Source organism: Giraffa tippelskirchi, chromosome 6, assembly GCF_054371585.1.
Source record: "Giraffa tippelskirchi isolate mGirTip1 chromosome 6, T2T-mGirTip1v1.2.pri, whole genome shotgun sequence".
NCBI classification, from domain to species: Eukaryota; Metazoa; Chordata; class Mammalia; order Artiodactyla; family Giraffidae; genus Giraffa; species Giraffa tippelskirchi.
In genome coordinates this window covers 82,833,048-82,860,250 of record NC_137280.1, presented here as the reverse complement: position 1 = coordinate 82,860,250, position 27,203 = coordinate 82,833,048, and the positions used below count along the sequence as shown (strand labels likewise).

Here is a 27,203-nt window from a genome sequence, read left to right as displayed (position 1 = left end):
AGGGCCCACCCTATCAACATCATTTTTTAAAAATTATTTGTTATTTATTTGTTTTTTTGCTGCACTGCATCTTCACTGTTGCACCCGGGCTTTCTCAATTGTGGTGAGCAGGGGCTACTCTTTGTTGGGGTGGCTGCTTTCGTGGCAGAGCATGGGCTCTAAGTGCCTAGGTTTGGTAGTTGTAGCACGTGGGTTTAGCTGCTCCATGACATGCGGGGTCCTCTCGGACCGGGAATCAAACCTGTGTCTCCTGCATTGGTTGGTGGATTCTTAACCACTGGACCACCAGTGAAGTCTCCAACCTCATTTCAGCTTAATCACTTTTAATCCCTATCTCCAAATACAGTCACACCCTGAAGTCCTGGGGGTTTAGGACCTCAACATAGGAGTTGGGGGGAAGACACAATTCAGATCATAAACACCAGCCTTTTTGATCTTCCATAATCTGACAAGTTAGAAAGTAGCATCTCACGATTTAACACTACCTGCTTTTTTGTCTCTCCCCAGAGTCCATCCGAGATCGTTCCTTGTAAGAAGAAATCAATTGTTTTAGTGTAGTTTCCCCAGTTTATTTACTTGTTCCCATGTCAGCTTTCTACCAGGGCTTCGCTTCTTCCTTCCAGGTCTTTGCTAAGCTCTTCCTCCATCATTCCCCTCACTCAGCAATGTAGGCCCTCTGTAGACTCTCCAGGCCCCCACTCACCCTGCCACAACATGCAGAAAGCTGCCTCCCAAACCAATTGAATCCTGTTTGTTAAAAGCCGCTCGCTCCTTTATTTGTTCAGAAGAGTGCCCCCTCCGACGCCGCACACGCCCCCTGCAGTCAAACTGGGCTGGTGCCTTCTGGGAACAATGGCCGGCCCCGGGACCCTCTGCTGCTGGGTCTGGGGAGGCGGTTTCAAGGCAGAAGCTCAGCGTCCAAGCCAGGGCCCACGGCTCAGGCACTGTGGTGAAGGGGGACCCGCGCAGCAGGAACTCCCAGGAGCGCCTCGCACCTGGGCACACTGAAGGGGTGAGCCGGGCCCTGTTGGCCCAGGACCAAACCCTGGGGCCACAGGAGTGTCTGCAAGAGGGCTACGAGCCCGCCAGATGCTGGTGGAAGTACAGCCCAAAGAGGCTGGAGAGCAGTTGGCAGGCGGCGATCCACCAGATGAGAAAGGCGAGGACTCCGCGGAGGAAGAGGGGCGTGAGCAGGCTGCCCAGGGCGCCGGCGATCAGGGCTGCAGTCTGCTGGGCCTCATCCTCCTCGGGGCCGACCGGGCCATCGTGGGCTGAAGACGGGGTGGGGGACAGCGTGGGGACCGGGCCCAGGCCCCAGGAGTAGCCGCCTGCAAGAAGAGGGTAGAAGGAGGGACGGGTGGAGGTACAAGCGGTGTTGGCCTCCGCGACCCCAGACCCTGGCTGACAGTCACCCACCCCGCCCCAGGCTCTACCGGCATCCCATTTTCGGGCCCCACTCGGGGCTTCGCCTCGAGCTCTCCAGCCTCCGCCCCCTCCCTCATAGCCAGGCCTCGCCGTCACGTCACCTCAATCCATTTCGGGCCATGCCCTCGGCTCACACACCCCATTGCAACCCCAGCCCCTAGCCCCGCCCGGCCCCAACTCCAGACCCCGCCCCACCCCGCTCCCGCCCAGGCTGGTTCTTCTCACCTAGTGTCTTCAGCAGCAGCGTGCAGTTGAGCGTGAGGATGAGTGGAGTCAAGTACTGCAGGCTCACAACTGTCACGTAGCAGTACACCCTCACCACCTGCTGGGCAGGTAGCAGTGGCTGCAGCCGGGGACCTTCGCGCTCCGGGCAACCTCAGGCCTGAAGGGCCAGGAGCCCACACCCCGAGCCCCAGGTTCCCTCCCCACCGGCGTTGGTACCCGCCGCTGGATCTCTCGGGCCTCGATGCGGCCGGCCTCCCGCCGCAGCTGCTCCACGCGGGCCTTGGCCAGGCACAGGTAGGCCTGCAGGTGGGGCCGGGTCACCGCCAGCCGCAGCAGGCATAGTACCACCAGCACCCAGAGGCGCAGCGAGTCGAAGGCGGAGTCAGACAGCCTGTGCCGAGAGGGGCGACGCGGTGAGGGAAGCTGTCCTCGGTCCCAGGATCCTCCCGCAGGACCCAGGGCTCCTCCCTTATCCTCAGAGTCCGGGGTACTCAGGGGGCCCCAGCTGCCCGGCCTCCCAGCCCCACTGCTGTACTCACAGAGAGAAGGACACCCCCCGCAAGGGAGCCTGGTGCAGGAAGTCCCGCGCCATGGGCTTGGTCCAGAGCCATAGGACAAACAGGGGGGACAGGAAACTGGTGTGCAGAAGGAACCTGGGGGCAAGGGCATGGAGCTGGTAGGCTGGGGCACCCCCCTCCAGGCTCCCTAGCCCCTCACCCCTCACCCAGCCGGTCCCCCACGTAACTGCAGCATGGGCCGGTCTTCAGACATGGTCAGGGCGTCATGGTGGGTCTGGGCCAGTCGCAGGCCTGGGAAGGTGAGGAAGGCACCCAGCAAGGAGCCCAGCACTGCCAGCCCCACGCGGATGGCCAGCTTGACCAGAGGGAGACTGGGGGAAAGAGAGGGGTCAGGGGGCTCCCATGGCATGTCAGCACCCCATGTGCAGGTCGCAGCCTGCAGCCGCTCTCCCTCCCTTCCCAGGACTCACGCCCAGTCCCAGCCTTGCATCTTCAGAAGCGGCTCCAAGTTCTGGGACATACTGTCCAGGCCTGGAGAAGACAAAAAGAGGACAGTGTCCATCCAACAGACCCCTGGGGCCCCAGAGCCCACTCTGCCTCACCTCCCAGATATCCATTTTCTCCCCAGGTGAGAACACACTAGTGACAGCCAGGCCCTGTGACAAGCATGAGCACAAGTATGTTCTCCAGTTGTGCAGCTCAGGAGAATGTGCTAGGCAGGCAGTCTTGATTGGACTAGGGGACACGGGGGCAGATGGCACTGAGTGTGAGCTTCCTGCATGCTGGCGGGCCATGAAGGGCTCCACAGGAGAAAATCAATGTCCTGGAAAGAAGTCTCAGTTCAGGCCCCCACATTTTCCACACAGTAAAAGCAAATAAATATGAGCTCACAACCAAAGTCACCAGACACATAAGGAAACAAAGCATCATAAAAGTGAATCAGCAGCAGCAAAAAAAAAAAAAAAAGATAAGCTTAAATTCCAAAGACTTTAGAAATTGGTATTATAAATTCTGTGTGAAATGACTGAGGAAAGTAAAAGCTGGAGTCACAGAACAGGTGACATGAGACTACCTCAGAGGACCAAGTGGATTTGCAAAGGAACCAATTAAGCTCTTCCAAAAGGAAAATATAATTACTGAAATGTTAGGTTGTTAGCATACTGGAAACAGCCCAAGGAATAACTGATGAATTGGATCTGAAGAAATCACTCAGATTCCAACTGAGAAAGACAAGAAGGTGTGAAATATGAAGGGAGATTAAGAGACAAGGAGGACACAATAGAAAGTTCAATACTAGTTAAGTCAGAGCCCCAAAGCAAGAGAAGAGAGAGAATGAAGGAGAAGAGATATTAGAAGAGAATGACTGAAAAGTCTGCAGAATGCATGATACATACAAAGTATATAAAACCAGATAAATACAAAGAAATCCATACCTAGACACACTGTGGTGAAACTGCGGAATACCAAAAACAAAGAACTCACAAAGCAGTCAGAAGTTATGACAGATCACCTAAAAGGAAGGACAATTAATTTGGCAGTCACTATCAACCGCAACAACAGAAAAGAACAAATAGAAAGTGAAAATGTAAGATGGTAGAAATAAGGCCAAAAAGGTCAGAAATCACAATAAATGTAAGTGGATTAAACTTGAAGTTAAATGATACAGGCTGTCAGACTTGATTGTGTTTTAAAGTAGACATGTCTCAACATGAGGTCACTGGAAGGTTGAAAGTAAAGTATTAGTCAAAAGAAAGGTAGTACTGTATATTTGAAAGTTGCTGAGTAGATCTTAAAATCACACACAAAAAAATGTGTAACTATGTGGGGTGATGGTTGTTAATTAGACTTATTGTGGTGATCATTTTGCAATATACACAAATATTGAACCATGTTATACACCTGAAACTAATATAATGTTATATGTCAATTATATCTCAGTTTAGAAAGAAAGGAAGGAAGAAAGAAGTTGAAAAGACTATATTGACACAGACAAACTAGGGTAGGATGGAAGTAAGTCAGAAGGGGTCAATACATCATGAAAAAAAAAATGGCTGATTTGCCAGGAAGATGTAGCATTTTTAAAACTGTAAACACCTTGTCAATTAGCTTCAAAATATATAAAGAAAACACTGACAGAACTCCTAAGAGAAATGAAGACTTCCACCATCCCAGAAGTCTGGGACTTCCCAGGTGGTGCTAGTGGTAAAGAACCCACCTGCCAGTGCAGAAGACATAAGAGAGGAGGATTCGATCCCTGGGTTGGGAAGATCCCCTGGAGGAGGGCATGGCAACCCACTCCAGTATTCTTCCTGGAGAATCCCATAGACAGAGGCGCTGGAGTCCATAGGATCACAGAGAGTCGACATGACTGAAGTGACTTAGCACAGCACAGTACCATCCCAGAGGGAGATTAACCCTTTTTGTTTCTGATTATATCAGAAACAAAAAGTTAGTAAAGATGGAAATTTGAATTTATTGGACACAGAGAGGAAGAGAATGTACGTTAATCAAGAATATATGGAGCACTCTACAAAGTCAATTAATCTACAACAAAGGAGGCAAGAATATACAATGAGAAAAGACAGCCTCTTCAATAAATGATGCTGGGAAACCTGGACAGCTACATGCAAAAAAACCAAACTGGGTTACTTTCTCACATCATATATAAAAATAAACTCAAAGTGGATTAAAGACTTTAATGTAAGACATGAGACCAAAAAAATCCTAGAAGAAAACGTAGGTAGTACACGCTTTGACATTGGTCTTAGCAATATTTTTTGAACATGTATCTTGAGGCAAGGCAAACAAAAGCAAAAATAAGCAAATGGGACCTTATTAAACTAAAAAGATTTTGCACGGTGAAAGAAACTGTCAACAAAACAAAAAGGCAGCCTACTGAATGGGAGAGGTAGATTCATGAGTGTTTACATTATTTGGCTTTGTAATTTATGTATATGTTCTCATATATATAAATATTCATCATATAGTTTAAAAATTGAAAGGTAGGGAGTATTGGTGACAACAAAGCTCAAGGAGTCAGCAGGGCCATGTGGGCCATTGGTGAGGATTTTTATCTTTATCCAAAGACCATTAGAGTCTGGTGTTGGGCAGAAGAGTGATCCAAATTATTTTTTTTAAAAAAAGATCATTTAAGAAGCAGAAAAAAATCAAAACAAAAATGAGAAACAAAAAAAAATTTACAACTCCTATCACACATAAAGGCTGATTGCCTTAATATATAAAGAGCTCCTACAATCAATAAAATGATCAACAACCCAGGAGAAAACTGGCAAAAGAACAAATCTTTCCCAGAAGGGAAATAGAAATGGCTGTTCAACACATAGAAAGATGCTCATCCTCACTTACATTTTCACCCATCAGATCATCTGAGACAAAAACGTCTGAGGAAATACATTGGAGAGGATGTGGGGATATGTACGTTCATACATCTCTTTCTGATGGGCAATTTTCCAACAACATTATTAAAATTACAAATGCACTTTCTTGCACAGGGTCACAGGCACAAGGTTGTTCTTGTGCAACATTGTTGTATAATAGCACTGGCTTTGTGCAATAGCATTTAATAGGAGAAAGAAAGACTTAAATGTCCATAAATTGAGACCTAGTTAAATAATCACAGAAAATTCATAAAGTTACAAAATGCAGTATCAAATTATTGTTACTATGTTACTGTAACATTCTATTACTGTATGTAGCATCTAGGGACAATCTCCAATACTTATTATTATTTTTAATTTAAAGTAGAGCTAATTAACAATGTTGTGTTAATTTCAGGTATATAGCAAAGTGATTCAGGTATATATACAAAAATCTATTCTTGTTCAGATTCTTTTCCCTTACAGGCTATTACAAGATACTGCACATAGTTCCTTGTGCTACACAGTAAGTCCTTGTTGGTTATCTATTTCGTATATAGTGTGTATATGTTAATCCCAAATTCCTAACCTATCTCCCCTCCCCATCCCCTTTGGTAACTATAAGTTTGTTTTCTATGTCTGTAAGTTTTTTTTTTTGTAAATAAGTTCATTTATACCATTTTTTAAGATTCCACATATAAGTAATATCATATGCTATTAGTCTTTCTCTGTCTGACGTACTGCACTTAGTATGACGATAATATTGTTTTTAAGAGAAAAAGACAAGGTTTAGAGCCATATACACTGTTTTATCTGAATATGGCAATGTGGTACCCTAGGTTTCCTCTGGGGAGGAGAACTAGTGTGAAAGATGATTTTATTCTATATCCTCTTGTACTTTATGAATATTACTCTATATATCTATTTCCTCTCCCAAATTAAATTCGAATAGGTAAATATTAAATCACCATGGCTGCTAGGTAGAGGACAGCCTGGAGGGGAACAGAAGTGCCCACGTAAAGTCACAGGCACAGGTACCCATCAGTGAGATGAGATGTCCTCTTTCCTCAAAGCCCAAGGTTGCACCCAGGGTGGCAAGCACCCACAGAGACTGCTCCGGCCCCAGGGGTCCCTTCCTTCACCTACTGTGTGCAGGTGGAAAGGGCACTTACACCCTCACCAGCTTACACAAGGGAGTGATGAAGGTGGCGCTCCCAGGCCCCGGACTGCACGTACCTGGCTCCAGGCCCAGCTCCAGCATCTCCTCCCGCACCACCTGCACCAGCATGGCCAGGAGCAGGAAGAGGAAGGCAGAGGTGAGGCAGACTGAGCGCTCACCTCCCTCCTCCGCACTGAAGTACAGCCGGGTCAGGGTCAGGAACACTTTGCTGGAGGTAGGGCTAAGGAGGCCTCCAGCGCCTGCAGTGACCCCTCCATCCTCCAAGCCCAGCCAGTGACCCCCCCAACTCCAGACCACAAACATGGAAGTTCAGGTTCAGAGTCCTGGAGAGCAGGGACATGATAAAGAAGACAGATACTGGGAAAGCCCAGGACTCAAGGTTCACTACTGTTCAGGCCCGTGTCACCGGAGAGCGAGTGAGCCTGAGCCGGGCCTCCAGCCTGGCCTCGTCACACTGCCTGTGGTCAGTTAGAAATGGCCACCGAGGGCTTCCCTGGTGGTCCAGTGGTTAAGAATCCACCTGCCAATGCAGGAGGCACGATATCTGGCCCGGGAAGATCCCGCAGGCAATGGAGCAACTAAGCCGATGCTCCACAACTACCGAGCCTGCACTCTAGAGCCTGAGAGCCGCAACTACTGGCACCCGTGCTCCCCCACAGGAGACACTCCTGCAGTGAGACGCCTGAGCACCACAACCCAGAGTAGCCCCGTGCTTCCCTGGCAGTGCAGTGGTCACGACTCTGCCTATCAGTGCTGAGGACAGGGGTTCAATCCTTTGTCTGGGAAGATCCCACAAGGCATAAGATAATTTAGCTTGTGTACCGCAACTGTTGAGCCCACGGGCTGCAAGTACTGAAGCCCTCGAGCCCTAGAGCCTGTGATCCACAGCAAGAGAACCTGCCGCTCACTCGCCTAGAGAGAAAAGCCCGCCTGCGATAACAAAGACCCAGCGAAGCCAAAAATAAATACTACCAACCAAGAAATAAAAAGATTTTTAAAAAGAAAAAAGCAATGGCCACCAACTCTGTCTCTTCAGGTCAAGTCTCCCTTACCCACATAGCCTCCTGGCTGCATTCTCAGGTTCTGTTTCCTGTTCCTCTGAGAGGCTGCCAGAGATACAGCTTCTATCTCTAACCTCTCCTGAGAGAGACCCTCCAGGGCTTTCCAGAACCAGTGGTATGGGTTTCAAGATGGGCTGCCTTTCTTTGCAACTCCATTCCACAGGACACCGTCTCCAACTTGGGTCCTCAAAGTCACAGTTTCGCCTCTGTTCTCCATGTAGCTTAATAAAGACAATTACAGAGGGGATGTCTCTTTGCCAGCCCCTACATCTATGCTGGCCTGTTGAGTTGCTTTGACCCAGAGAATGGATAGGGATGGGGTGGACCGACTTCAGGCCAAGCCATAGGGGGCCTGCAGCGCCCCCTTTTCCTTCCTGGCCGCTCTGGGTGAGGAAGCTTACTCTAACCTGGAGCAGAGATGAAGCAACCCAGCTGAAACCCGGCCAGGAAAACAAACAAAATAGCGATTGCTTTACTCCCACCGAGTTTTGGGCAGGTTTACCGCACAGCAGCTGTTAACTGATGTGCCAATTTAGTAGGGAGAAGGAGCCTCAGATCCAGCTTCCAGGGGCCTCCACCTCCCCCACCAGGAGGAAGGATACATAGAGAAAGCGATGGTGAGCAGACACCAGAATACCGCGATGTTGGTCTCCTTGGCTGGGCCCAGCACGTAGTAGTAGGCCTCCGTGAAGAGGTACACGCCACCTGAGTACACGGCGAAGTCCACGAACCACTGGTACTCCAGGAAGAAGCGCAGGACTGCAGAGAGCACACCACTCAGCCCCCAGCTTAGCCCACCCAGGATGCTCCCCACCAACTCCAACAGCGTGGGAGGGGTGGGGGTTGGGGACCCAGCTGTTACCAAGCGCATCGACAGCTGTGAGTGGACAGGTCTCCAGCTGGAAGGGGGTGTCTCGAGGCACAGATAACGGCTTCTCCTCACTACAGCCATTGGCCCACCTGGGAGCAGGGGAGATGAGTGGGAATGGCATTGGCAGCCTCCGTCTTCCCCTGCCCAGGCAGCCATGGCGGCCTACTGCACCCCAGCTTGGGAGGCTCTAGTGTTCCCCTCAGAGTACAGGGGGAGCTAGTCTAGAGGGTACCTTCACCCCAGCCTGGGAGTCCTCTGAATGCCAGGGGGTGGCCACCACCCACCCACAGGGCTGGCCCCGAGCAAACTTCCAATAAGCATGGGATGCCGACGGGAGGCAAACAATGAAAGGCAGCGACCACCTCCTCAGCCTGGGGTGTTCCCAGTTCTCCTGCGGAGTCTCCAACTTGCCTGTGCCCAGACCAGTGCCTGGAAGTGTGCAGGGCAGGCGCTGCGCCCTCAGGGTCTCCCCTGGAAGGGAGCCACTTACCTCAGGCTGGGGGTTCACTCACCGCTGCTTCCTGCCTCTGGGCTTCTGCTTCCCTGCCAGGGCCCGCAGCTCGTCCTCTGAAGGGTGCTTGTATCGGAAGAGACTGAAGGCAAACAGAGGCAGTTAGGAAAGCTTTGGGCATGGAGGGGATCAACGTGGTGAACCTCAAAAGCTGAGACTGCAGAGGGAAGATTGGCCCTGATAAGCCTGGGACGGGATGGGCAGGGGTCATCGAAGGTCAAAGGAAGGGGGAGGAGGTGGGCTGGGATTCGACAGGGGAGTGCAGCAGGGGTCCTAGACACCCTAGAATCTTCTGGCTAACTCTCCTGGTGGAACTGGCATGTGAATTGTCCTGGACAGAGAGTTCACAATTGCCACTGGGTTTTCAAAAAGGGCCCAAGACCCAAACCCTGACAAAGAATTTTAGGAAATAAGGTCTATAGGTAGAGTAGGGAGAAAGGGGAGCAGGAGTCGGGGAGCAGCTGCTCCTTTGAGTGTGGAGATGGTCTCAGCGATGTGTACAATCTGTCAAAACTGCTCCAACTGTGTGCTTCAAATACCTGCAATTATTGTGTCAATTATCTCAATAAAGTTCTTAAAAAAACCCTCGCCTTACAGGGCGTGAGGCGGGGCTGGGGAAATAGGGGGCGGAGCCTTTGGGGTCCCGCCCACCGCCCGGGAAGGGGCGTGGCTCACCTGCCATTGCAGAGCAGCCAGCGCGCGAAGGAGCAATGCGGCGCCAGTCTATGCATGAGCGTGGCCGTGAGCAGCGTCACTACCAGCTGCACTCCAAGGACCGCCTGAGGGGAGGAAACGTGAAAGGCAGTGCCTGCCAGAGGGTCACAAGCTCACCTTCGAAAACCCGGCTATTTATAGAGAGACGCTGAAGCCAGGTGGGGGAGGGAGGCCCTCCCTGGCCCCAGCTGCTTCTTGGGAAAGGGTCCGAGGGTGGGCTCAGACCCAACCCTGGGAGCCCCGGCAAGGCGCGGGTCCCGCCTCATCACCTGGCAGGGGTGTGCGGTGGTGGAGAGCACGTGCTGGAGCAGAGACTGGAGCTCAATTTCCTCCAGTGTTAAGGATTTAAGGTAATAATCTCCCTGAGCCTCAGTTTCCTCATCTGGAAATGGGGTGCTTCCTATTTTGTTTCATATACTCTTACGACCACCTCCGGGACCTACAGCGAGCCGGGCACACCCAGTGAAAGCGACTCCTCTCCCAGGGTACCCCCCAATCCACGCTCCAACTGTGTCTCGAGTGAACTTCCAGCTTCACTGTTCACCCAGCTGACTCTGTACCCCACGTCTTTCTCCATCCGAAATTATCCCTGGAAATTGAAATCATCCTTTCTCCTCTCCCTTCCTCTGTAATCAACCAAGGAGAAAAGAGGTCTGGTCTATTTCTGGCCACTACCTGTTTTAGGATTAACACTTACACATTTGAGTGGGATGAATTTTTTTAATTAGGAATTTTCTCACCAATTGCTACTAACAACATTTTAAACATATTTCCATATATGTTTATGGAACATAAACAAGCATAACAAATTTTCATATACTTATTTTAAAATGTTTTAGAAAAAAATGTTTCTGGTAATCAGCCTAAAGATGGGTTTTCCTGTGTGAAAGTAGTAAATAACCATTTGCTATCCGTGCTAAGCCGCTTCAGTTGTGTTTGAATTTTTGGCACTCCATGGACTGTAGCCCACCAGGTTCCTCTGTCCATGGGATTTCCCAGCCAAGATTACTGGAGTGGATTGCCATTTCCTCTGCCAGGGGATCTTCCCAACCCAGGGATCTAACTCACATCTTTTATGTCTCCAGCGTTGCCAGGTGGGTTCTTTAACAGTAGTGCCACCTGGGAAGCCGACTTGCTATCAGTAATTATGTAAAATAAAGTGCTCAGGAAGGCTGTCAGCTACTATTATGGTATTAACAACTAAATGAAATATAGATTATGTTAATGTTAAAACTAATTATTAAAATTATCCTTTAATCAGGCCAAAATAAGCTAACTTCAATAGGAAAAGCTCTAATGTGATGGCTATCGGGCTTAGCCCTGTAATTCAGAATGACTGTGGAGAAATTCATCTTTAAAATAAAAAGACTAATAGGATATTTTCTCTATGTTGTGACTTGTAAACTGAGACCAGAAACATTTTTCAGTAAGGAGGTGAGGCATCATCTTTCTGGTCTCAGGGCTCACCCTTACCCCTACCCAAGTGCAGACTGGTTAGTAGGCATTAATGACCAAGAGCATAGTTGGCCGGCTTGCAGCCCGTGGGCGGGCTCTCTGAACGGCCCTGCCCTTCCCCATGGACCCCCTCCTCCACTCCTCCCTAGGAAATCCAGCAGCTGCTCTCCAGTCTCCCTAGCTCTCCAGACACCTCTCCCTTGTGATCCATCCCCCGGCAGGGTTTTAACCACCGACACAGCCCAGCACGACTCCAGCCCACCGGCACCTCCAGTCAATATCTCTCTGCTGAGCTCGCAGACCATGCCTCCTCCAGGCCCTTCCCTGGAGACCCCAGCACCCACCCATCGCTCCCATGGACACGGCTCCTCCAGGGGGCCCAGGACCTTCCCAGTCTCACAAATGAACATCCAGCTCCACTCCTCAGCCCGCAAGGCCCGGCGGACCCCACTAAGGACCAGCCTGCCTCGCTGTCCAGCTCTCTCCCTCATCGCCCTCTGTGCCCAACCATTCGGGTCTCAGAGACACTCCCAGACCCCAAGGCTCTCCATTGCTAACCCCATTACCCCGGACACCTCTCAGGGAGGAGACCCATGGTTCAAACTGTGATCCCAGCACCTAGGAGAGGAAGGAAAGGAGAAGGGAAGAAGAGAGAAAGAGAGGGAGGAAGGATGGAAGGAAGGATGTACGAGGAAGAGAAGAGAAGGAAGGTATGCATCCCTCCACCTAAGGCTCCCAAGGTCTGTCCAAGGATGTTTCTTATGGCCCAACCCCCACAGCTCTGGTCTTAGAGTCCATGCTCTGCAGATCTCCAAAGATCTCTGGAGCCTCCCATCACCCCATGTCCCTCCTCTGCTCAAACCCCTTCCCTAGATCAGTGATCCCAGAATCCTGCTAAGTAACATCAAATCAATGTGGCAGGCTTCCCTGCTGGCTCAGAGGTAAAGAATCCACCTGTCAATGAAGGAAACACAGGTTCGATTCCTGGGCTGGGAAGCTCCCCTGGCGAAGGAAATAGCAACCCACTCCTGTATTCTTGCCTGGGGAATCCCATGCACAGAGGAGCCTTGCAGGCTACAGTCCATGGGGTCGCAGAAGAGTCAGACACGACTTTACAACTCAACAACATCAATGGGACTTTCCTCCATCCCATTTCAGACAGCCCTTCCCCTCACCTTCTACAATGTCCCACACCCTGGAATGACCTCCTCGTTCACCAGCCCCTTTCATCAATGCTCTTACTTCAGACCCACCTCCAACATCCGCCTCAGGGACGCCCCCTACTGCAGGCAAGGTCAGGCCCCTTTCCCAGCCCCTCCAGTCTGACGCTGCCTCTGCCCAGTCCTAGGGACTGGGGTGGGGGGTGGAGCCTCCACCCTCACCCAACACCAGCCTTGCCCACAGAGGCCAGGATAAGCTTGAAGAATAAGCTGAATGGCTTGGGCCCAGAACCACGTGAGACCTGAGGGTTCCAACTGTTCTCTCCAATTCTGGGACCCTCGCCCGCCCAGAGCCCGCCTTGAGCCCTTCAGCATGGCCCCCTCCTCTCAGGATTCTCCCTGGTCCTTCAGCACACCCCATACCCCGAGAGAGCCCAGATGGACCCTGTCGGCGTGGTCCCCACGCTCCCGCAGGACACCATGCCCAGAGTGGGCCCCTGTCGGACCCCAGATCTCCCTCGCGGGGCTCCGAAGGTGTTCAGATCCCCAACACCCTCCAAGGGACGGCCCCTCAGCAGGACCCCGGGCCCCTAGAAGGCACCCCAGGGACTTGTCAGAAGCCCAGAACGCTCAAGGCCTTCCAGTTCCCTTGCACAACCCCGACTCCCTCATAGATCACGGAGCGAGACTCTAACCCCAGAGAGGGAAACACAGCCCTCAGCGCGATCCCGAGTCCCTTAGAGCCCTCAGTCCCCACAAAGGGATCTCTGTCTCCTCGGTGTTTCTCTGGACTCCCCCACGGCGGAATACGTAGCCTCTCAGGGGCTCCCATGCTAAGAGTTGCGGGCTTACCATGTTGCCGACTGGAGCGCGGGGACCCATGGGCCTGGAGCTCAGAGCTCAGCGCCGAACTCGACGGATCAGAATTCGATTTTGGTCTGACAAGCCGCCCATCCAACCAATCGTCAGGCTTGGAGTCGGGGCAAATCGCGAGGACCAGGAGTCATTCGCGTTGCATGGCGGAAGTTGTAGTTTAAAGATGTTTGACGCGCTCCGATGGTGGCTCCGGGATCCCAGGGAGACCACTGTTTCTGAGACCCAATCTCCTCACCTGCACCTATTTCGCAGGTTTAAAGCGAATATACTTATTCATCAAATCACTGTCTCTCGCTAGAGAGTTCGGAGCGTGGAACTCCAATGATCAAGAACATTCGGTGATCCCCACTGACTGCTCAGACTGAATTCAGAGCCCCTCTGCCTGACTTCTATCTGCTGCCAACACTATTGTACTCACAATAGTACAGCTAGCCACCAGCCTTGCTTTCTTGTATCTTCCCCCTGGCAAAAGCCTTATTCATCTCTGGTTGCAAATGGAGGCGGGGTGGGGGGGAGGTGTGCGCGTGGGTGGGGTGGGGAGGCCAACTTCCTTGGGCTCCAGCAATGAAGGGAAAAAACTGGCTCGTGTGAAAACTCCAAAAGCATTGTCAGCTTACGACATGGCTAGATCAAGAACTAAATGTCAGCCTCAGGAATCTGATGTTTTCCGTTTCAAGGCTTAGAGGAAAGAGCTTCAAGCCCAAGTTTTGCAGCTGTATTTTTCTATGGATAAGTATGTCTGCCTGAACGTGGACATATTCTGTGGGTGTGACTGTCTGAGGGTCTTTGTGGGGCCTGTGTATAGTTGATTGTATACGTATATACATATGTATATATACTATATATGTATATTTGTATGCAACTATACAAATATGTATAGTTGATTGCTTTATCTCTGTGAGTGTTTTTGTCTTTGTATATGAGCATATGTGGATGTCTGCAGGAGATTCATTCTGTGACTTTGATCCTCTGGACCCAATGTGTTGGCTTGAGAGAGGATGGGTGACAGAGGCAGTGAGGATCACTAGGATTTCACAGGACCTACTTGGGGGTCATGAGACATCCCTCAGGGCTACAGCATCCAGGTGGGATCCAGGGAAGCTGGGGTTTGGGGAGGGTGTCAGAAAAAGTGGACCAAGAGAAAAGGGGGACTTTTGCTGCAGGTCCATTGCTCACCAGGCTGGAGGGCTGACTCGACTGCTTTTTTCAGCAGATCAGGGTGCTGGGACAATTGTCTCCATTAAATTGATAAATATACTGAGACTCTGAAAGGCCCCAGTCTCTAATCCCCACCCTGACTTCTCCCGGGGCCATAGGGTTTATGCGTCTAGGCATCACAGCGCCCTCATGTGGTGAACTACAGGCAGCTCGCACACATCCTGGCCCCTGGAATTCTGATCTTCCCTCTGCAGCCTCTCCCTGTTGCAGAAAAGGCAGCTACGCCTTCCAGGTACTTATTCCCAAATTCTGAAGTTGGCTTTAAATTCTTCCTCTTGCTCCATACCTGACCTGTTAGTCCCTCCTAATGGCTTCACCTTCCAACTGTAGCCATTGTCCCACCCAGCCTCCCTCCCTCTCTTCACAGCCTCTACCCAGTCCAGCCTCCTCTCCCACCTGCAACCCTCTCCTCCCTGGTCCTGTAGCTTCCATTCCCCTTTCCCCACCCACTCCCACAGTCTGTTTTCCCCAAGCATCTTAAAGGCACCTGTTAACACTTAACCCAACCGTATTCCTTCTCTGCTCACAACCATCCATTGCTCCCACCTCACGCAGAAAAAATGCCAGTCTTCTCCTGGCCCATGTACTCCACCCTTCACTGTTTGCTCAACATGTCAGTTCTTTAAAAAATAATAATAATAATAATTCTCTTTATATATTTGGCTGTGCTGTGTCTTCATTGCTGCTCAGGCTTTTCTCTAGTTTCAGCAGGCGGGGGCTCCTCTCTAGTTGCAGTGTGCAGCCTTCTCATTGTGGTGGCTCCTCCTGTTGCAGAGCAGGCTCTGGGGTGCACAGGCTTCAGTAGTTGTGGCACTCGGGCTCAGTAGTCACGGCTCACGGGCTCTAGGGCACAGGCTCCATAGCTGCTCCACAGCATGTGGGATCTGCCCAGATCAGGGAACGAATCCTTGTCTACTGCATTGGCAGGCAGATTCTTTACCACTGAGCCACCAGGGAAGCCCCAGTTCCTTTTTTAAAAAAAAGATATATTTATTTGGCTGTGTCTAGTCTTAGTTGCAGCATGTGGACTATTTAGTTGCAGCCTGCAGGGTCTAGTTCCCTGCCCAGAGATCAAACCTAGGCCCCCTACACTGGGAGTGTAGAGTCTTAGCCATTGGACCACCAGGGAAATGCCAACATTTCAGTTATACAATAGGAAGTGTTCCTCATTTCCTGTTCTACACTGCATGTGTCAAGTTGTCTGTTCTACACTGGACATTCCTCTATTCTACGTTCTCTACCCTACATTGGATGTTCATGTTGCCCATTTCCCATTGGACGTTTTTCATTTTCTGTTCTACGCTGAGTGATTCCATGTTCTCTGTCCTACACCGGCTATTCCATTTTCCCAATCTGCACGTAGTCCCTATGTCTAACGTCCCACAATTTCTGACCACACTGAGGTCCACACTCTCATTCCACACCGTTTCACTGTCTCTATTTATAGTGCTCTCAAAAATGCATCTTCCGTATCTCCGACTTTCATCACTGTGTTTTTATCCAAGTCAGACTTCCCACGGTGCTTCCAAGCTCCCTGGAGACTTGGATCCCCTCTGATGATGACAATGCCCCTGGCCAGCATCACCATGGTGTTCTTAGAAAGACTGGTGGTAGGACACTCCCACACAACCTTCCTTGCCTCCACTGTCACAGAGCCAGCAGGGGCAGAGCGAGCGTTGGACCCAGGGGCGTTTCCAGAAGCTGGTAGCATGCCCACAAGTACACCTTAATGAACTTGTCTAGTCACACACACATCACATGTGACACAGCCCTTTTTCATTTCCCAGGCTCAGATGAAAAATATGGGGCAGACTCTCTGGAAGCCAAGATAGATTTTATTTATTATTGTGCGTGCTAAGTCACCTCAGTTCTTGTACAACTTTTTGTGACTCTATGGACCTTGGCCCACCAGGCTCCTCTGTCCATGGGAATTCTCCAGGCAAGAATACTGGAGTGGGTTGCCATGCCTTCCTTTAGGGGATCTTCCCAACCCAAAGACAGAAACCGTGTCTCTTATGTCTCCTGCACTGGCAGGTGGGTTCTTCACCACTAGCACCAGCTGGGAAGCCCCATTATTATTTCACTTGATTTTGAAACTTTTCGTGGGGACTTGAGAATCCAAAGGGCACTGTTGGGCGCCACCTAAAGGCAGATGGTGAAAGTGCAACCTCCGAGGCTTGAGCAGAGCCACACCCATTGGCTCTGGAGGCTCCCGGCCTTTGAAAGCAGCCCACATTTTTATGAATTCCACACTGGGCACTGACTTCAGGGACCGGCCCACCTTCTTATCCACCATGTGGGTAAGCTCCAGAGGTTGAAAAGGGGCCGTTTCTGGCCATACCTCAGTTTCCCCCAGAGGACTGGCTGCCTTGGCCTCTCTCTTCCCCCTAAGTCCCTGGCCCTGTGTCTGGCTGTATGGGGAGCTGTGACTGCGACACTGTGGCCCGGGGCGAGGGGGTGGTTCTAGTTTGGCAGTTCATGCACCTCCTGTGCATGGCCAGGGTCCTTGAGACCTGAGGACGGGGGTCCCCAGAAGGGTACCCCAAATGGAGAAATTTGCACTCGCATAGCGACCGTGGTGCAGTGGCGATGGTGCTGCTGGACGTGGCAGGGGCTGTGTGCTCAGCCGGATTCCCAGAGGGCACTATCATGGGTTGGTGTGCAGACAGTGGCCCACCTCTTCTCTGGGGGTAGGAAGGGACAGAGGAAGCAGGTGGGAGGATTTAGGACCTAAGTCTGAGCTGGGTGAGAGAGCTCTCCAGTTGAACTTAAACACTCCACAGAGGCCTTGAGTTCACCCCACAGCCTCTGCATTCTCTGCAGGTTTCCCTGTGTAAGAGGTTTCCCTGTATGAGTTGCGTGTGAAACCCTTCACCCCCACATCCGAGCCATCCACAGGGCCTGGCTGTGCCCCCAAACACACCCTGGAGTGTCCCTCCACTGCCCCCTTGGTCTCCTGCCTCTTCTGCTCCCCAACCCCACCTCCACTCCCGCCCACAGAAGCCCCAAGGATGGAGGCTTTCACAAACTTTGATCTTATCCTGTCTCTCCCCTGGAAACTGGAACTCCAAAGCCCCAGTTTCACCGGGGATGAAGGTGATGAGGACTGGGAAGATCGGAGGACAAACCCCAGGCTGGATCTGGACATGAATGGCGTTATACATTTGGCTGTTCAAGCAAGAGCTCATTTCACAAGGAGGGCCTGTCAGTTTATACTTTTTCCCTCTCTTCCTACCCCTTAAAAGATTTTGAAGCCTGCACACACATTGCCTCTGTATCCACATCCAGGTCTGTGTGCACTAATGGTAGAATGCAAGACTGAAATTTACTGAGAAAGGTCCACTGTGGAGTGCTGGGGTGACAAGGTTAGGGTGTTTTTTGTGGTTTTTTTGGTTGTGCTGGTCTTAGTTCAGCCTGTGAGATCTAGTTCCCTGACCAGGGATCTAACCATTGGACCACCAAGGAAGTCCCAGAACAAGGGTCTTGAAATTATTGGCCAAGTTGACTCACTTGTCCCCGGCCAAGCTAGACCAATCAGCTTTGGACCTTGCTAGAATGATGGTGGCATGAAAAGTTGTGAAAATGTTAGTCGCTCAGTTGTGTCCAACTCTTCGTGACCCTGTGGACTGCAGCCCATCAGGCTCCTCTGTCCATGGAATTCTCCAGGCAAGAATACTGGAGTGGGTAGCCATTCCCTTCTCCAGGGGAGCTTCCTAACCCAGGAATCGAATCCGAGTCTCCTGCATTGCAGGCAGATTCTTTACCACCTGCGCCACAATATGGGATAGGGGCACACAATTACAAATGCTGATAACAACACTGTTTCTCATATTTTTTTTGCCTGAATCAGTGATCTCTACTAAGCAAACCCTTTGAGAATTGTCAGAGCCATTTCTCAGCTTGGGGCAGTGCAGAGGGTTTCTTGGAGAAGGGAACATGGAGCTGGGCCTTGAAGGGTAGGAAGCAGTCTAAAAAGGAAGTCAGTTGGGGGTTGCAGGAGGTGGCCCAGGAGGAAAGATCAGTATGGCCTTAGCGTGGAACAACAAGTATTTCTAGAGACCTCAGGGCAGGGGACAGAGTGGGAGGAGCCAGCTGAGGAGCTAGGGAAGGTCAGGAGTCAGATCTGTTATAAAGATTCCACTGAGACCACCTGGGGAGTAGCTGGACGGGAGGAACAGATGGAGCTCCCTCTGGCTTCCCCTTGGACCCCCAAGTCTGCCCTCACACAGGACAGGCCAAAGTGGAAGGAGTTTGGTCATATCCCAAAGTGGGTGGATAAATGCCTGGCTCCCTCCTCCATCCGCTGTAATGAAATTGTTGAGTCAAGAGATATGTCCATTTTAAAGATGGACAGTGTAGCAGCCACTCCAGCTAGCCCATAACCCAGCATTCACTCACGGATCCTGACTGCTCCTTACCTAGGCTGAGCCCTCGACCCAACACTCCCAGGAGATGGAGGGTAAATAGCCCAGCCGGCTGCTCCTGGAGTGGAATCACTCTTAAGTGCGTACTCTACGCAGATACCTAGGGCCCCCAGTGGGCTATGCACCCACTGCCAGGGGGGTCACCTGCTCGTTGGCGCCCCTACAGGGCTTCTCCCTTACTACACCCCTTTCCAAGCCTCACCGGAGGACTCTTCTCAGCGTCCAGATTCCAGAGTCAGTACTGAAATCAAGACAAGGCAAGACTGAGGCCGCTGGAGAAGGGATGGGAGGAGCCGGGCGGGGGTGTGGCTCTGAGCAGCGACAGTTTCGTCCACGGATACCACGTGTGTTTTATTGATGGACACACACAGGAAAGGGGAAAAGAACCCCCACCCGTGGATCTGAACCCGGCCTCCCCACTCCACGCCCCCATCGCAGAGACAGTGGTAACTGCTGCATCTTCTCCAAGGACGCAGGGAGTGAGGTTGGGACCCCACGTGCCCTCGCCTGGCCTGACGTGAGGGTCAGAACCGGTGCCATTCCCGGGCCTACTACCGGGGCCAGCCGTCGGCAGTGGGCAGCCGGCGCAGAGGGGGTCCAGGTCGTAGGGGCTCTGCCAGGGGCCGGGCCAGGAGCAAAGGGTAGGGGAAGGTCTTTGGAAAGTCGCCGAGGCCTCCGGGGGCCGGGGAGAGGCGCTCGGACTTGATGTTGACTGGAGGGGTGGGTGAGGAGGCGCCGCGGGCCGGGGGGCCATCCTCGCCCAAGCTGCGGCCCCCACTGCAGGGAGAGAGAGAGGAGCGGGGCCGTGAGCTCAGCGAGGAAGCCAGAAAGGTGGCATGACTTGGGCAAAGATTGGGCAGTAGAACCTTGGGAAAGGAGGGGGTGGCGATCCCTCTTGGGGCCTCCAAAATAGCCGCCCATCCCACCAGACCAGTCGGGAGGGGCTGGATGCAGAACCGAGAGCGGCCACCAGGGGTCAGCAGTCGCTAGGGGCTTTGAGAGACTGGGTGGGGGGGGGGGCTCCCAACTGTGAACCCAAACTCGGGGAGTGAGGGACCGGGGAGACAGTTGGGGCACTTACCTAGGCTGCGTGGGGGTGGCCGGGGGCCCATCAGCCCTGGAGGGCTGCCAGGGGGCCAGGGTGGGGGGCTGCAGCAAGCCTGGGGGTGGAGGAGGATCCCCCAGGCCATATTCTGTGGAGGCAAGAAGAGGAAACTGAGGCCCTGGCCCCAGGGAGCCCCTCCCCCAAGCCTGACCCACCCCACCCGCCAGTTTTCAGTTCTGGCGGGCGGGGCAGTGTGGAAACACCCTCCCAAAGCCGGTGCAACTGCATACCTGGGGGGCCTGCGGGGAGGAAGGGGAAGCTCCCGAGGGGGGGTCCGGGGGTGGCAGTGGAGCAGGGGCTCTGCAGGCTACCATAGAGGCCTCTCTGTGGGGAGACAGGGTAAAGTGGAGCCTGAGATCCACAACCAGGCTGCCCTGCCCCCGCAGCTCTTCCACCCCTTCCCCTCACTCACGGAGGTGCTCAGTCCCCCTCGAGTCCCGGCCAGGCCGCCAGGCAGGTCTGGCCTCCGCCCATCCGCTGCCAGGTACAGGGGGGGTGGTGTCTTGCTGGCGAGATGACTCGGCGAGAAGAGAGGGTGCGCCAGGCCTGGGGAGCAGAGGACCCCCAGAGGAGGCAGGCGGCCACGTCATCTAATGAAGTCTGAGATCCAGAGTGATGCCCACAGCCAAGCAGGGCCAGAGCCAATATTCCCCCGCTGCACAGCCCCCCAGAACCTCCACTCCTCCCTGCCCAGGGCCTGTGCCCCATGCTCACCTGGGGGCCCAGCTTTGGGGGCTGCTGGCCGGAAGGGGGATGGGCGGCTCTGGGCAGGCAGGGCCTCCCCAAGTCCAGTGGGTTCACAGGCCGGTGGGGGCAGGGCCCCATATACCATGTCCGGGCTGGGCATAGTGGGGGCTGCGGGCTGCGGGCAGAGAGGACAGGGTTGGTTGAGGAACATGGAGATGAGGGCATCAATTCAACACAGAAAATCCCAATGAGTTCGAGAGCCAGCTTCCACTTCTGGAAGCCCTCACTCCTCCTCCCTCTGGCCTAACGCCACGTGGCTGGGGAGCCTGTGTCTGCCTCTGTCACTCCTTGACAGCTAGGCCCAGAGCTGAAACTTCTTACTAAGCAAACAACTGGTCCCGAGGGGGCTTCCCAGGTTTCGATAAATCAGAGAAATAAAGAAAGACGGAACTGTCTGCCTGTTGAACTCTTTTCCATCCTTCAAAGCCCCTACTATAATTCCTACTCCTCCAGGGAGCCTTCCCTGCCCTCCGACTCTAGGAATCCTGGTCTTGAGTCCTTCTCTCAGTCTCAGCCCCAGCCACTTGGGCCTCGGAAGTGGGGGGAGGGCCCCATTCAAGGCGGGATGGGGAGTCACTTACATAGAGCCGGGGCCGGGGCAAGGCTGGGTCACCCCCATCGCCTGCCAGCCTCCGCAGCTTCTCTCCTGGCCCCTCAAGCCCCTCATCTGGCTCCAGCTCTGGTCCATCAAGGCCCACACCCCTCCGCTTCAGTGTCTGTGGGAAGGGGAGACAAGAGGGTGGGTGACACTCCCCCCATCCCACCCAGCTCTGTGGGCAGGCAGAGCGCAGGCACAGCTGCTCCAGCTAAATCCCACTAACCAAAAACCCCAGGGAGTTAACCATCTAGTAACTTCCAACTGTATGTGAGAGAGGGACTGTCCTGCCTTGGGGCCAGAGAGGCCCAGGTCACACAGCAGGGGCGGCGATCCACCCAGGCCTGCTGGCATTATCCTAATACTCCTCCTGAGTGTGATTTGGTTTCTCCATTCTGCGCCCAGGCGCAGCCTCAGAGCCTGGCATGCAGTAGGTGGTTAATGAACATCAGCAAGTTGAGCATCAAGAGGCTGCTTTACAGGCTCTCCTAAGCTGTCCTCCCCCTGGGACCAGTGATCTCCGAACTCCTAGACCCCTGCCTCTCCTCTACCAGCTTCTCCCCACTGTCTGTCACCTTGGAGCTCCCCAGACAGTCAGTCCTAGCCCAGTGCCCTGTTCACCCAGTGGCTTCAGCTTCCCGTTCCTGGGTAAAGATGCCCGGATTCAAAGTGACAGTGATCTTCGCGCCACAACTACTGAGCCTGTGCACTCTACAGCCCATGCTCCACGAGAGAAGCCCGCATGTGACATCTAAAGAAAAGCCCACATGCCACAATGAGGACCCAGTGAAGACCCAGCATGGCCAAAACGCAAAAGAAAATAAATAAATGAAGTAATAGTGATCTTGCCCATCCTGGGTGGTGCTATGCAGCTGCCCATAGAAGGGACTCTCCATTGCCCCAGACCTGCCTTCACGGCTGCGTGTGCGCATGCGTGCTCAGTCGCTCAGTGGTGTTCATTCTTTGAGATGCTATGGACTGTAGCCTGCCAGCCTCCTTTATCCATGAAATTTTCCAGGAAAGAATACTGGAGTGGGTGCCATTTCCTCTCCAGGGGATCCAGCAAAGCCAAACTGCAACACTCATCTTTGGTGCAAACCAAGAGTCTGTAGGCTCTGAGTGAGCAGAGTGTGCTGGGCTTCATGCACCGGGGGAGGAGGGTCCCAGGGGTACCTCGAGGATGTCGGTGTTGGTGCGGCTCTCATGGGGCTCACTGTACTCCGTGTACTTCAGAAGCACCCGGTCCATGTCTGTGCTGGCATACTGGAAGAGGCGATTGGAGCTGTTGAAGATGATGAGGGCAATCTCACAGTCACAGAGCACGCTCAGCTCATAGGCCTTCTTCATCAGCCCGAACTTTCGCTTGGTAAATGTTACCTGGACTCAGTATCCAAAGGCAAGGCAGGAGAAAACAAAAATCCACGGTGAGAGGGGAAGTCGAGGGGCCTATTTCTCCATGAACGTGCTTCCTGATTTCATGCCTTTGCATGTGCTCTTTCCAACTGTACTGCTCCTCACTTCTCAACCTCGCAAACTCCTATTGATGCTTCAAAACCTGGCCCAGATGCCCTCTCCTTTGGGAAGTTTTCCTTGGTCTCCAGGCAGATCCCACACTCCCTCTCTCAGCTTCCCCAGCTCTGTACCTGTCTCTGGCCCAGCACTTTGAGTTGGATGTGTTTGTGTTGAGCTCCATCTCCCCTGTGACTGGGGCTCTAGTCATCACAGAGAATCAATGAATAAATCATCATGAGAATGAGTAAATGCTACATCTCAAACTCCTGACACTACATCGAGTCTCCTTATTCCCTTGCAGTTCGCCTCGATGGCCAAGCCATTGAGGGCGAACTGGCCAAGCCCAGGCTGTGTTTCTTCTGCCAGGAAAGCCTTTCCCCCAGCCACTGTTCCACCCAGTGGACTCACCTGCCGATTCCTTTGGTCCAGAATGCGTGAGATCTGAATTTTTTTCCTCCCCATGTCCCAGGTTGGGTGGAGTGTCCTTTTTCTGGAGGTTGGGGTGGGTGGGGGAGGAGAAGAGAACAGAGAGTGGGTGGATGGAAAGTGGGGACAGGCACCCCAGCATACCCCCTATCTTCCCCCTACCCTTGCCAGGAGACAGTGGCGGAGAACGAGGTGGGCTGGGTCACCCCCACATCTCACACCCTCGACCAGCCCAGGATGCATCAGATGCTCACTGAACATCTTCAGACCAATGCCTTATAAGGAAAAGGCTGACCAAGGGGGAAAGATTGAGAGGTACAGGTGCCCCCAACTGAGGCTCTAAAGCAAAACAAGCTGATAATTGTGGGACCTCAGGGGAGCCTGACCCCCTGTCTGTGCAGTGCACTGCCCAGTGCTACTGGAGCGTAAAATGAGCTAACCCACACAGGGCATTCAGATCTGCCCTGCAGACAGCAGGTGCCGTGGATGCACTGCTGTTGTGAACACTGGCGGCAGCCTAGAAGTCCTCAACAGGCCAGGCTGGAGGGCCATCTGATGATGGTACCCAGTGGGGCTCAGTGATCCAGAAGTAAGCCTGATCCACACAGCAGACACTTTTCAACTCATTCCATCCACCTACAACAGCCCTTCCATGAGCAAAGTTGAGGGCTGTGGTTACCAGAAAACATACATTAAAAAATATATAAAACATATTTAAAAATTGCATTGCGAGTGGAAAAGACTAGAAGAAAATACTCAAGCTGGGAGTCAGTGCTAGGTGGAAATTTATGGGTGGGTTTCTAAAAATTGAGCTGCAACTCACTTAACATAAAATTCGCCATTTAAACATGTGCAATTCAGTGACATTTAGAGCATTCATGACGTTGTGCAACCATCATGTCTACCTAGTTCTAGAAACTTTACATCCTCTCAAAAGGAGACCCCAGGGACTTTCCTGACAGTCCAGCTGCAGGCGTTTGGGTTCAATCCCTGGTCAGGGAACTAAGATCCCAGATGCAGTCTGGCAAGACCAAAAAACCAAAACCAAACAAACCAAAAACCCAGAAAACAAAACAAAGAAAAGACCAGCCCCACAGCAGTCATTCCCCATTCCCCCTTCCTCAGGCCCCAGCAACCACTAATCTATGGATTTGGCCTGTTCTGGACATTTCTTATAAGTGGAATCATACAATGTGTGGCTTTTTCATCTCTTCTTTTTTCATTTTTATCTTTTGAATTTTCTAACTTTTCTCCCTCAGTGATGGTTGGGGGTTGGGGGGCACTTCCCTGGCGGTTCAGTGGTTAAGACCCTGCGCTTCCACCTCAGGGGGCCTGGGTTGGATCCCTGGTTGGGGAACTAAGATCCCACATACTGTACAGCACAGCCAAAAAAACAGAAATAAAAAATGGGGGGAAGCCTAACAGAAGCCCCATCCCTGACCTACATTCCAGCAGCAGGAGGGGGAATCCCCTGGGAAGACTTACAGTTGGAGACTTCAGGTTGGGAGGAGGGGTGGGCTCACGCGAACAGAGGAGGAAGCCTGGCCCCTCCTCAGGGGGATCTCGGATCTCCCTGGTGGGGGCCCCAAGGGTGAGAATGGGCAGCTCAGTGAGGGCAATGAGGAACCAAGACCTGGCCCAGGCCTTTCCCAGCAGCCCCCAGGCAGGGCTCCTTGGAATCAAGGAGTCATATCGCCTGTCCTGCAGCACCCATCCCACTGTAGAGAGCCACCTCACAGCCCCCGAGACCCCTCCTCCAACTCCCTGACCACACTCCACCCCCCAGCCCTCTCGTGTCATAGGTGACTGAGGCCATGCCACAGGCCTTCCCCAGGATGAAGTGGGCCCGTGCTCAGGTCCCAGGCAGCCTCAGACCAGAAGAGAGGTCTTCAGTAAGGGCGGCCTCTCCCCAGGCCTCAGTTTGCTGTTCTGTGAATGGGGTGGGTATGAAATGCAGAGTACCTCGCACAAAGCCTGAGAATGAGGACTTGGGAAGTGTAGGGAAATGCAGGTCTGTCTCTGGGAGAAACATACCCTAGCCTGGGGGGGGGGTCTGGGGGTCTCCCCATCTTCCCAAAGACCCAGAGCTGGAAATGTGAGTCACCCCAGTCTGTCACATGCAGCCCACTATGTCACCCCAGGCACACCCTCCACCTTCCCTGGTCTGGGTCTCTGAGTAGTCACAGCTATGTGGAGTCCAGGCCAAGAAGAGCCCCCACCTTGGCCCCCCAGCTCCAGCCTGACTTGCTAAATTTAACCTTTGGGGCTAATTTTAATCCCTGTCCGGAATCGGGCTAGTTCCCACGGCTGGGATGCATTATCCCCGCCCTGACAGGTCCCTGGGGACAGGAGGAGGGCACTGGTCCGGAGGTCTTGGTGCCAAGATGATTCCGGAAATGCCCCCCACGCCTGGAATCCCATGGGAACATGGGACTTGGACATGAGTTTCGGGATCTGGAAGATCCAACTTTGGCCCCTTCTCCATCTGTCCCCATTTTAGACAAGGACCTCCTGGCTATGCCAGGGTTCACATAATGGGGGAGCCCCCGACAGCCAGAAGGTCAGCAGGGGGACTCTGAACTGAGACTCAACAGCTGAGACAGGAAATGAGTTTTAGGCAGAAGGAATGGCAGGTGCAAAGTCCCTGAGGAAGAAGGAGACACATCAACAAGGCTGGAGTGAGAAAAGAGGGGGAAACGTGCAGAGGCAGGGCCACTCTGGGTCCTCTGAGCTGCAGTGAGGCCTCTGGGTTTTGGTCTAAGAGCAATGGAGAGCCATGACAGATGGGAATTCATCAAGAAGGGACAGGACTTTAAAAACTTGAACATGGGGACTTCCCTGGTAGTCCAGTGGTTAAGACTCTGCATTCCTAATTCAGGGGACCAGGTCTGATCCCTGGTCAGGAAACTAGATCCCATATGCCTCAACTGAGATCCAGGGTGTCGCAGCTAAAACCTGATATAGCCCCAAATTTAAAAAAAAAAAAAAAAAAAACTGGTGCAGTCAGAAAAAATAAACAAAAACTTGGTCATAGCTGTCATGGGGAGCAGGACTGTTGGAGGCAGAGGTAAAGAGGACAGGAAACTGCAGGGAGGCCAGAGCTGTGTCCATCTGGGCCGACACCGGGGGTTAGGCCCCCTCTGTGCTATGCCTGAGTCCTGTACTTTAAGTCACTGTGCTCTAGGGCTCTTTGGTTCCTCAAAAGGCCACCAGGTCCTCTGCCATCTTCAGAAGCAGGCCTGACAGGTGCAGATGGACTCATGCAGGGGTTTGAGTCAGAAGACCCTTGATGATTTTGGAACCCTCAATCTTCACCTAGGAACCAAAGTCACCCACTGCTCTGGTCCTGGAGGGATCTTCCCAGAACATAACTCTGATCATGCCCCTTCCTGATTACACACTCCTCACGGCTCCCCACTGCCTTCAGGAGGAAGGAAGTTCCAGTCCTCAGTCTGGCATTCAAGGCCCTGCCCTAATCAGCTCCTGCCCACTGTTCTCTACCTTCAACAAAATGTCTGTTTGAAATCCCCTTTTTGCCTCTTCTGCACCTGGCCAACTCCTATTCACACTTCAAAAACTCAGCTCAAGAAATCCATTCCTTCAGGAAGCCCTCCCTGCCCTCTCACTCTGGTCTCCCACAGCCTCCATTCTTCCCTTCTAGTTCTGACACTGTGGGCTGTTGGATGGGGGGTCGTATATCCAGCTCTCTCCTTCTCCCCTAGCCTGGAAGACCCTCAGGACTAGACACAGGGGTGACTGGGAAGATATGGAGTGGTTCAAGAGGGACACGTCTGAACTCCTCT

The 27,203-nt window shown here is 52.7% G+C and overlaps 2 protein-coding genes across 6 annotated transcripts in view; both read right to left on the bottom strand.

The window, feature by feature from the left end:
* Window positions 1-750: 750 nt before the first annotated feature.
* TMEM161A (transmembrane protein 161A) lies at window positions 751-13,437 on the bottom strand. Of its 4 annotated transcripts, none has more exons than XM_081496172.1 (12): window positions 13,350-13,437; window positions 9,844-9,947; window positions 9,170-9,250; window positions 8,649-8,746; window positions 8,389-8,545; window positions 6,782-6,933; window positions 2,639-2,699; window positions 2,396-2,539; window positions 2,190-2,303; window positions 1,855-2,041; window positions 1,651-1,750; window positions 751-1,328 (listed from the first exon to the last, which is right to left on the bottom strand). In XM_081496172.1, the coding sequence occupies exons 1-12, from the start codon at window positions 13,377-13,379 to the stop codon at window positions 1,075-1,077; spliced, it is 1,482 nt and encodes a 493-aa protein (XP_081352298.1). In that variant the 5' UTR covers window positions 13,380-13,437; the 3' UTR covers window positions 751-1,074. The 4 variants fall into 4 exon arrangements, with proteins under 4 accessions (XP_081352298.1, XP_081352299.1, XP_081352300.1 ...); XM_081496173.1 differs by having other exon boundaries at window positions 1,651-1,747; XM_081496174.1 differs by having other exon boundaries at window positions 1,867-2,041.
* Window positions 13,438-19,340: 5,903 nt separating this feature from the next.
* MEF2B (myocyte enhancer factor 2B) overlaps window positions 19,341-27,203 on the bottom strand; it is a 24,178-nt gene continuing 16,315 nt past the window's right edge. For both annotated transcript variants that reach the window (XM_081496141.1, XM_081496140.1), the window contains 8 exons: window positions 23,383-23,464; window positions 22,636-22,839; window positions 21,449-21,583; window positions 20,835-20,982; window positions 20,533-20,666; window positions 20,351-20,444; window positions 20,097-20,208; window positions 19,341-19,792 (listed from right to left, as the gene is read on the bottom strand). In XM_081496141.1, coding sequence (XP_081352267.1) covers window positions 19,567-19,792; window positions 20,097-20,208; window positions 20,351-20,444; window positions 20,533-20,666; window positions 20,835-20,982; window positions 21,449-21,583; window positions 22,636-22,839; window positions 23,383-23,436 — 1,107 coding nt within the window. In that variant the 5' untranslated portion in view covers window positions 23,437-23,464 and the 3' untranslated portion in view covers window positions 19,341-19,566. The remainder of the gene's footprint in view (window positions 19,793-20,096; window positions 20,209-20,350; window positions 20,445-20,532; window positions 20,667-20,834; window positions 20,983-21,448; window positions 21,584-22,635; window positions 22,840-23,382; window positions 23,465-27,203) is intronic.